Source organism: Chrysochloris asiatica, unplaced genomic scaffold (genome assembly GCF_000296735.1).
Source record: "Chrysochloris asiatica unplaced genomic scaffold, ChrAsi1.0 scaffold00077, whole genome shotgun sequence".
Lineage (NCBI taxonomy): Eukaryota > Metazoa > Chordata > Mammalia > Afrosoricida > Chrysochloridae > Chrysochloris > Chrysochloris asiatica.
This window is the reverse complement of record NW_006408595.1, coordinates 10,926,550-10,937,453: the sequence shown is the minus strand read 5'-3', so window position 1 is coordinate 10,937,453 and position 10,904 is coordinate 10,926,550. Positions and strand designations below refer to the sequence as shown.

The 10,904-nt window shown below is 38.2% G+C and overlaps 1 protein-coding gene across 1 annotated transcript in view; it reads right to left on the bottom strand.

The window, feature by feature from the left end:
* Nucleotides 1-10,904, bottom strand: part of ANO6 (anoctamin 6) — a 283,578-nt gene that overhangs the window by 33,308 nt on the left and 239,366 nt on the right. Inside the window, exons 12-15 of the mRNA XM_006865322.1 lie at nucleotides 10,257-10,334; nucleotides 2,327-2,552; nucleotides 893-1,062; nucleotides 585-682 (exon numbers count right to left, since the gene is read on the bottom strand). Of these exons, the coding sequence (XP_006865384.1) occupies nucleotides 585-682; nucleotides 893-1,062; nucleotides 2,327-2,552; nucleotides 10,257-10,334 (572 nt within the window). The remainder of the gene's footprint in view (nucleotides 1-584; nucleotides 683-892; nucleotides 1,063-2,326; nucleotides 2,553-10,256; nucleotides 10,335-10,904) is intronic.

Here is a 10,904-nt window from a genome sequence, read left to right as displayed (position 1 = left end):
CAGTCCATTTCAGCTCACTAATGCCTAAGATCTGGATGTTTATGTGTCCCATTTCATTTTTGACAACTTCCAATTTTCCCAGATTCATACTTTGTACATTCCATGTTCCGATTTTCAGTGGATGTTTACAGCTGTTTCTCTTCATTTTGAGTTGTGTCCCATCAGCAAATGAAGGTCCTGCGGAGTTTTCTCGCATGGACTTTACTCCATTTGCATCATCACAGTCAACTCTACTTTGAGGAGGCAGCTCTTCCCCAGTCGCATTTTGAGTATCTTCCAACCTGAGGGGCTAATTTTCTGGCACTATATCTGACAGTGTTTCTCTGCTATTCATAAAGTTTTCAGTGACTAAATCTAGTCTGGAGACCTTTAAAAACTATAGACGCAAATCCATTTTAGAGTTGGGCAGCAAATAATTTCGATGGGTGGGATGATCTATCCCTAGCCTTATTCTCCCAAGATGATTGTTGCCATTGAGCCAGTTCTGAGTCATAGCGACCCTCTGTAGGGTTTCTGAAGTGGTAAATTTTTGAGGGAACAGAAAGCCACATGTTTCTCCCAAGTTTATACAACATAATACTCACGGAAGTAATACTTCTTGTATATTATTCCAGATTGCTTTCCCTCCCATTATTATTGTCAGCTGAGTTGTCAGTTCAAGGAGACAGCCGCCTGGATCACACTGCAATTTCAAAAAAAGAAAATCCCATTTAAATTTGAAATGGACCTAACTTGAAAGAAATTCATTAATTTCATCATTTCATTTTTTCTGATATTTATTCTTCCATCTAGGCTAAAATAGAAAATCTAGCGAAGAAACTATTCATTAAGCAGTTGAGAGAAAACACAAAGTAGATTAAATTATCATGAGACTATAATTGTAGATTCACACCTCTTCATTTCTGTATTTTCCCAGCCAATATACTGGGTCTCCTGGATAACCCACAAATTTGCCCTTAAAGAATGCTATGTAGAAACATGAAGAGTAGTAGTTGACAAACTGGAACAAGAACATCTTCATTGTGAGGCTGTTTTCATAATCCGTCTGGGTCCTTGGGAGTTCTGCAGTTAAAACAAAGATAGATTTAAAACAGCTTTCAGACCCTAATCAAAGATACTGATACATGAGTTAACATGTTAAAAAAAACCAATTCACACTGTTTCCATTTAAGTTGTTTTGAATTCCTTAATATAGCTACTGTGTTAATTCTAAGTTTGCACATTGTTATGAGTTTGGTTTTTTTTCTCCCTATGAATTTCCCACGTGGCAAAAAAAATGTTCAATTGTTCCTTAAAATGTATAAATACAATGTAATCAACTGGGTCAGAACTGCCTTCTCTCAAGTCCAGATTGACAGAAATCTATTTCTGAACAGTCTGTTAAATCATATTCTCTTGTCTTTTTGAATCAAAATAAGACAGTTCTGTTGATGGAAACAAAACAATACAAAAAGAAAAAAAAGAAAAGAAATTCGACTTGCTAGAAACATTTGGGGAAGACAAGACAGTTTATCTTCCGAGTTTGGAATTTGAATTGGTTTGACCATTTCTAAAAGACCATTAAGCAGACCATTCAGGGAATGAGCTGGACAGGGTGTGGGAAGCACTTAACTTTAGCCACTATACAGCTGCCTGGGAAACAAGCCAGCGAGAAGAAACACTTATTACAAAAGCCAGAACTGATGAGAATGGAGCTATATTAATATGAACAGCATGGGGGAAGACACGCAACAATGTGATTGCTTGTCCTCTCAGCAACAGAGGAACATATTTGCTACTAGAGCCGTGACCCTATTTCACTTATTTGCAATAAAGAGACTATTTACTTTCAACAATAGGGTACATGAGCTAATGTAATTGAAAATATTATTCAGTACTGATCTGTTTACACAGAGCTTGGACATTATAATGATTGTCTTTACTTTGTCCCTTTACTATGCAAAGCTGTGTATAATTAATTTTCTATACAGGCTAGAAAAAATATGTTTACATTTAGAAATTCCTAAAATATGGAACATACTGGAATTGAAATGCCTCAAAAATACAGTCTATATTTTTACCAGGCACACAAAATTAGAAAAATTTTATAGCTATAGTAGGACCTAAAGGAGCCCTGGTGGTACAACGGTTAACCACCTGGCAGTCAAGCAAAAAAGATGGCAATTTGAACCAACCCAGCTGCTCAGGGGGAGAAAGAACTGGGAATCTGCTTCTATAAAGTTCATAATCAAGAAAAGCTTAAGGGGCAACTCTACTCTGTCACATGGGTTGTTAGGAGTCAGAATCAACCTGATGGCATACAATAACAACAACAGTAGGAGCTTACCAAAGTTAGTAATCATTATTGCCACTTTCTCATATATGGTGTTCAGAATCATGATAATGATAAAGCTGATGATGGAAGCAGTGATGGACGTGGCTGTCTGTGGAGTCAAATACTTCTGGATTGGGTCTGTTCCATTAAAGTGCTTGGGAATTTTTGCAGAAAACACAATGAACACCGAGAGCCTGTAGACAATGATCCCAATAACTGAAGCAATGATCAACAGGATCTGAAAGCACAATAAATAAAACACAGCAGCATGAGACTCACCAGCGAGCATGTTAAAAACTGGGCCCATGCTGAAACAGACAAGGTGCGTGTGTAATGTGACGTCAATCTCACCTAAGTGCCACAAGAGTGGTGGAACAATGATGGAAGTCAGAAGAGAATGCATTCATATCTTCAGACAGGGTAAACATAGAATACCTGAGATCCTGTTCTGGTCGAAGGAAATGTGTCTGATATAGCAGCTCCAGTGAAAACATCTTTTCTACAATTACTGCGTTATTTAGGTTATGAATTAGTGTGTTTTTCCTGACTTATAATCTATTCAGGGAATAGGTTTCCTTCTTATAGAGAAGCTTTAACGGGTTCAAGTATCAGCAGGTGTTAGCTATGGTCTTAATCACTGTTGCAGGTGAGATTCTGAACAAGGCCAGAGAAGTGGGCTGGCAAGGAGGTGTCTGAGTTAACTCTAGGTACGAGCAAAGGATCTACTGATAAAGGTTCATACTTTTCACATTCAGATCTTAAATGGCAGCCATCCACACCTGCAGATTCATTTCACTAATCCATGGTAATACTGATAGCACAGTCCCCAGTTTCTGTAGGGGGTGTCTGAAGCCAACTTTACACATGGCAGATTTTTACTTCCTTGATAGGCAGGCTTTCTCTGGCCACTGAACAATGCACATTAGAAGTTCTGTTAATTCTGGTACACAGGTATGGCCATTAGACAATGCTGTTTTTTTTCTATACTTTTAAATTGTTTTCCTTATACTTTCTTGGACATACTCCAGAACCATGTACTCATTGGGTTTCACCATGTACACATACAAACTGCCAGGAGAGAAAAGCTACCAGGTGTGGAGGTTTCAGGACCAAGCAAGTCACATAATATGGTTTTCACAAACAGCCCACCGGCTTCTCTTTACCTGTGGAGAGCAGTAAAGGGAGCCAGACCCCAGCATCTGAATTACTTAATCTTGTGAAGTGTTTATTTCCTCCTCTGTACAGTGGGTAAAAGGAGCCCTGATGGTACAAACAATTAAGGCTTGGCAGCAAACCGAAAGGTTGGTGGTTTGAACCCACCCGGTGGCTTCATGGGAAAAGGACCTGGCTGTCAGCTTCGGTAATGTCTGAAATGATCAGAGCCAAGAAAACCCTAAGGGCAGTTCTACTCAGTCATATAGGATTATTAGGAGTCGGAGTTGATTTGATGGCTTCCCACACCACCACAATGGAAAAAAGTACTAGCACCTAGTTTATAGAATTGCTTGATAGTTAAATGTCTATCTCTACAAGTTGGGCTGTTAACTGTGGGGTTGGTGGTTCAAATCCACCAGTTGCGGCTTGAGAGAAAGTTGAGGGTTTCTGCTCCTATCAAGAAAATCCGAAACCCTATACGGTGTCACTGAGTCGAAACTGACTCAGCAGCACTTAACAAAATATGAAAAGCACAATGGGTCTGATTGTGAACCAAAGTAGAGTTGTTAAGTGCCCTCGAGTAGGTTCCAAGTCATACAGACCCTGTATAGGGTTTCTGAGGAGCAGCTGGTAGGTTTGAACTGCTGACCTTGAGGTTGACAATCCAGTGCTTATTGTACAGCACCACAATAGGACTCCAAAGTGTTAGAAGGATATTTTTCTTACTTTTTAAGCAGATTGTAAAGAAGGCAATCTATTTTCCCTGTAATCTCTCTTCCTTCACAGCTAAGGCTTAATACTTGTGAACTGAATATATTTAGGATGTGTGTTGAGTGTACGTGAAAATTAGCTAATGTTGAGGAAAATGTATTAGAGCAGGTATACAGAATCTTCTACTCTCACCACAAGGTCATTTAAATATATTTTTAAATTTATCTCTATAATAATTTTTAACATTTCTTTTTTTGCAGGGGATAAGAGTAAGGAATTAGGCTTAGGAGTATGGCTAGGTGTAGGGCTTTGTTTAGTATTAAGGTTTTAGTTAGGACCAGAGTTAGTGTTATAGGTAGGGCTTGAGCTAGGAGTAAGAATTGGTCTAGTTTTTTGTTATTGTTAAGTGCTGTTGAGTTGGTTTCTGAAGAGAAGCTGGTGAGTTTGAACTGTTGACTTAGAGGTTAGCAGTCCAGTGCTTAACCTACAGAGCCACACCAGGATTAATTTCAGGTTACAGTTAAATTGTTAAGTGTGGTAAAGTGGATTCTGACTCATAGCAATCCTGTATAAGGTTTCCAAGATTGTAAAAATTTCGGGAGCATTAAGTTTTATCTTTTTTCTGCTCTAGGCTTGAACCACTGACCTTGTGGTTCACAGTTCAGTGCCATTCTACAGAACTACCACACTCCTTAGGGTTACAGTTGGTTTATCTTTGTTTGTTTTTTCTTGATATCTACTTACTTCCGCTTCATTTGCAAGTTCTGTAGCTAAATGAACTGCAGTTTTTATTTATAGTTTTTTGTTGTTGTGGCAAACTGGTATCTCTAGTTCCCTATTTTTAGCATTGTAGGTTTGTTTTCAAGAACAAAGATGTCAGCTTGAGGACTAAGGTGCACCTGACTCAAACCATGGTATCTTCAACAACCTGATATGCATGTGAAAGTTGGACACTGAATAAGAAAGACCATAGAAAAAGTGATGCATTTGAGTTACAGTGTTGGAGGAGACTATTAAAAGTACCATGGACAGCCAGAAGAACAGACAAGTCTGTGTTGGAAGAAGTATACCCAGAGTGTTCCTTGTAGTTAGGATATGACAGAGCCAGACTTTGTCTTTCATACTTGGGACATATTATCAGGAGGGACCAGTCTCTGGAGGAGGACATCATGCTTGGTCAAGTGGAGGGTTGAAGTAACAGAGGAAGCTCCCCCTGTGAGATGGATCCGCACAGTGGTAGCAGCAATGGACTCAAACATAGCAACAATTGTGAGGTTGGCACAGGAACAAGCAGTATTTTGTTCTGTTGTGCATAGAGTTGGTATGAGCCAGTATCAACTCGATGGCACCCAACAACAACAGGTTTGTTTTACTTTGAATACTTTTGTATCTGGGTTGAGTTCTGGGTGATACTGTCATTTATGCTAATCTTAGGTTGTTGTCTGTTGTTGGCGCTCTGTCCCAAAACTCCCTTTATATTTTTTTTATAAGTTTGGTGTGTTTTTTACAACATCTTTTAATTTCTGTTTATCTGGAAATGTCCTAATTTGCCTGTCATATTTGATGGACAAGTTTGCTGCATATATGTTTCTTGGTTGGCAGTTTTTTTCTTTCAGAGTTTTATATATGTCTTCTTGCCAGCATGGTTGTTGTTGAGAAATTAGAGCTTAGTCCTCCTGTAACTTTTCATTCCCTGAGGGGCTGTCAGGATTCTGTCCTTGTCTTTGGTTTTGAAAAGTTTGATTATAATATGTCTTAGTGACTTTCTTTTGGGTTCTACCTTGTTTGGAGTTCATTCATCTTCTTGCATGTGTATCCTCTCATCTTTCATAATGCTTGCTATTAGAGTTTTCTCCCAACAACTCTGACAATTTTCTCTTTTTTTTTTTTTTTTGTCTCTTCTTGTTCTAGAATTCCAGTCACATGTAAGTTATTACTCTTGATGATGCCCCACATACATTTTAGACTTATGATGAAGAGTGAGAAATCTGTCTTCAAGTTTACTAATTTAGACTTCCATTGATTCAACTGTATTTCTTTGTCCTTTCAATTTATTATCAATTTCTGAAGTCTTAGTATTAATCTTCTGGTTTTCTAATTGATGTTTTTGTATGGTTTCCAATTTTCATTTGTCAATTGGTTGTTATAGTATTTTCCTGAATTCTCCTAAAGTTTCACCTGCATTTTTCTTGATTTTGTCAGCAGTTTTCTTGATCATTCTCTCAATCTATTGAAGGAACCCAAATATCATTCTTTTAAATTCCTTATCAAGTAGTTCTGAAACCATTTCTTATATCATATTTTCTAATTCTATACTTTGGTGACTTATTTGAAATATGCTGTCTTGTTTCTTTGTGTAAGCTAAAACTGTCCTTTTTCTCTGAGACATTGTGGTCTTGTACTTATATTTATGATTGTATGTTGGTGTGTTCTCAGGCACCTATCACCTGTCTCCTAGTGGATATGATAGAGCCTGAAAGTATGAATTCAGTTCTCTGTTTACTGTTTGTGTAAGACAGTTCAGGGTGGGTTCATACCCTTGCAGAAGCAGGGGTGGTGTGCCTGGCAACTGATGCCAGGCAGAGCAGAGCCTGCGCAGAAGGGGTGCCATTGGTCGCTGGATTGGTGAGAACGGAGACTGGCCAAGCCCCCTGCTTCAAGGAGGGTATGGAAACAAGGGAGAACCATATTGCTCACCCCTTTCCCTTGCCTCCAACCTCCAGCTCATCCTGTGCCTCCACGCTGCTGTATGGACAGCTACCTGCAACAGCTCAACATGAGCACATCGTTGCAGGCCAGGTGACAGCCCACTCATTTTTCTTCTCTCTTGTGTGCCACTGTGGTTCACTTTCCTCTTCCTGTTGGCACTCAACCCACCTCTCTATCTTGTCTTCTGAAGCTCAAGGTTCCAGAATCACCATTTTTATTGGGTTCACTTGATCTCCTGTGCTTTTGTTGCAGAGGGTCTGGTCAGCACATCTGCCTACTCTGCCATCTTGTCCAGAGGCACCTTCTATAATAATTTTTATAACTATTACGTAATTATAATAGTTAACTTTCAGCTCACTCTTTTTTAATCTCCACAACAATTCTCTCTTTTATAGATAAAGAAATAGGGACTCAAAGCGATGAAGCAATTTGCCTAAGATTAAGTGGACAGTAGTAAAAGAACTGGGATTCTCAAGTCTGTCAATAGGCTCACAAACCCTTGTATGGCACTGCTGCCCATGTGGTGTAGACTGAATCCAGTTCACTTCAGTCCTTTTACAAACTGCCTCTTTTAAAGTATCAACACACTTGATATTTCTTTATAGGAGGCAATTAGTGTTTTCATTCACTCTCCCCAAGTTTCAGAGGTGATGATATCTTCAGTATACTTTTCTGATTATAATGTTAATACATGCTTACTATAGAACACTTAAAAGCATGTTGTAGTAGACATTGGTTGCCTTTGCTGCCCTGAGTCTAATCCCCATCCTAGAGGAGGGCCGAGGTTTTATTTTAGGGAACACCTCTTTCTCTGTCTTTAGCCCTGTAGTTTGTGTGAATTTTCCCTTGTCCCCACTGCCACCCCCATTTTTGAATGTTGAACACGCACAAAATCTTTTCATGAACACACTTTTTCATGGCTGTACAACACTCTACTGTACTGACGTGTTTGAAAGTAGGTTTTTTGGCTGTTTTTTGTGTGAACATATATATTATACATAAAAATGTGATAAACAGAGTCTCATGTAGCACTGTAGGATAAGCACTGTACTGCTAACCACAAATTCAGTGGTTCAAACTCACCAGCCACTCCTCAGAAGCCCCATATAGGGTTGCTATAAGTCAGAGTGACTTGAAAACACTTAACAACACTATGATAAATATATCTGTGCATAAATTTTTCTTGACCATTTAAAAATATTTCCTGTTTAGAGATTTCTAAAAACTGGATTAGTGGATTAAAGCATATGAATATTTCTAAGGCCCTTGATTAGAGCTGTAAAACTCATTCAAGAAGCCTGGAGCAGTGTCAAATTCCAATAGCCTACTAAGAGAATAGCGTCCATTTATAAATGGAGAAAAGACTGAAGTTGTCACATACTTCATTTTGCTTGGATCAACCATCAACACTCATGGAAGTAGCAATCAAGAAATTAAACGACATATTACATTAGGCAAATCTGCTGTACAAGACCTCTTTGAAGTGTTCAAGAACAAAGATGTCAGTTTGAGGACTAAGGCATTCCTGACCCTTCAATCCATGATATTTTCAATCACTTTATGCGAAAATTGGACAGTGAATAAGGAAGACTATAAAAGAGTTGATGCATCTGAGTTATGGTATTGGAGGAGAATATTAAAAGTACCATGGACTGCCAAAAGAACAAACCAATCTGTGTTAGAAGTATAGCCAGAATACTCCTTGGAAGCTAGGATGGCCAGACTTGGTCTCTCATGCTTGGGACATATCAAAAGGAACCAATCTCTGGAGAAGGACATTATGCTTGTTAAAGAGGAGGGTTGGAGAAAAAGAGGAAGACCTCCAATGAGATGGATTGGCAGTGGCAGTAGTCATGGGCTCAAACATAGCAATGGTTGTGATGTTGATGGGAGATCAGGCAGTGTTTCCCTCTGTTGTGCACAGGGTCGTTATGTGTCTGTACTGACTAGATGGCACCTAACAACAACACTAAGAGAATAAAGGAGCCCTGGTGGTGCAGTGATTAAGAGCTTAGTTGCTAACGGAAAGGTTGGCAGTTCTAGAATCGATTAGAGCTTCATGGAAGGAAGACCTGGGGACCTACTCCTAGAAAGATGACAGCTAAGGAAACTCAACAAGGCAGTTCTACTCTGTCACTTAGGATCACTGTGAGCTGGAATTGACTCAAGGGTCAATTATGACCTAACAACAACTATTACAGTAGCTAATCACTGCACTTCATTCTCATGGACACTGAGCCTTAGCATTTGAACACAGTTGCTAATTTGAGGGTGCAATATTATATCTTATTTTAAGATACAGTGATTGAATGACTACTGAGGTGACATTATTCCCCACCCCTACCCCCTCCATGTTTACTGGCTACTGTATTGGTTCTTTTGAGGCTGTCTATTCATACTCTCTGCCTCTGTAGCTACTGAGATCTTTGGTGTTATTTTACGGGTGATCGAGATGCTTCATGTACCAAAAATATTATTTCTGGTGTTTTGTTTGTACTTAGGATACTTCTGATAAATGGAAACCTTTAAATATTTCTCTCTGAAATACAATCTATTGCAGTTAGGCTTAGAAAGACATTCCAAATCTAGAAATCATATATCCAACAATATTTTATTCTAGATCTTTACAGTTTTACATTTATTTAATGTTTCTGAATTTTAATTTGGTGTGTGCCTTATGGTGCAGTTTTAAACTCCCCTCTCCCCCAAAGCACTCCATTGCTATTTACTGAATGATCTTTACTTATCCAACTGATCTACAATGCTGCCTTCTCATATATTGAATTATTGCTGACATGGGTGCCTACTTCTGGGCTTCGTGCCCTATTTTTTAATCTGCCTCTCTGTTCTTGAGTCAATTCAACCCTCACTAAAGTATTATATTGCAAACATAACTTGATTAACAATAATCCCAAACTAATTTCAAAAGACCCAACATTTTAGAAATTCCATATTTTCATTTATTTAAGGCTTTTCCCCATCTCTCAGTAGTTTTAAATTTTCTTAGATAGTTTCTGTTCATTTTTTAGAGACTATTCCTGGCCATTATTTTGTTTGTTGCTGTTGGAAATTTTAGAATTCTTAATGGAATTCATTTGATCTCTTCACCAGAAACTAGAAAATCTTGAAACACTAATCTGATTCTAAACAAACGAGATGAAAGAAAATGAAATAACCATTGTGAAAAGATGAGGAAGAAATGAGGGTATTTTGAAACCTCAGGAGTTGCTCCAGGTGGTGCTTAATAGTTCTCTGTGAACAGCTCTACAGGACTATATCCTTTGCAGGCTGTGCTCTGAGTTTCTCTGGCATTTAAAATTAGATATTAAAAGAGAGAGAGAGAAAAAAAAAGAAGTCAAACTCTTACCCAGAAAAAGACAGCACTTGCACATAGGGCTATACGTATGCATTTTCCCCAGGTGGTAAAGGGAACACGCTCTTCTTCCTAATGAGGAAACAAAAGAAGCTTAGTCAACAAAGGGATTACGTCAATCACATTATTTGTCTATTGATCTGCCAATAAATCACAGGCTAAATTTAATGAAAAAAAAATTAATTTTCATAGATACCTATTTATAATTGGACAATTTTTTTGTTAATAATTTTAAACACACACACATACAACAAAACATGTGTGGTGTTCCTTTCAAAAGCTTTTTGTTTTGAAAATGCAAGCACAAATATAATACATGGTTTTATTAGTCATGATTTTGACCTTAGGATTCTGCGTAACTGGCAATTCCAAGCTACAAAACTACATTCTTGATCTTGCCTTAGGATTTACAAGTGATTGCAGTAGTAACAGAGAACCCAGTCAAGACAAAAAGTTTCACAGATAGCCACACATACTAGTTAATGTCTTGGTTTAGTTTTATATATTCATTTGGTATAATGGTATATTTTCAGTTTCCATTTTCTAGTTCACAAGAATACATTTAAATATGTAAGAGAAGAAATCAATAATTCTGATGATCTACCTGATTATAGGAGTCCTGGTGTGGCACTGTGCATTAAT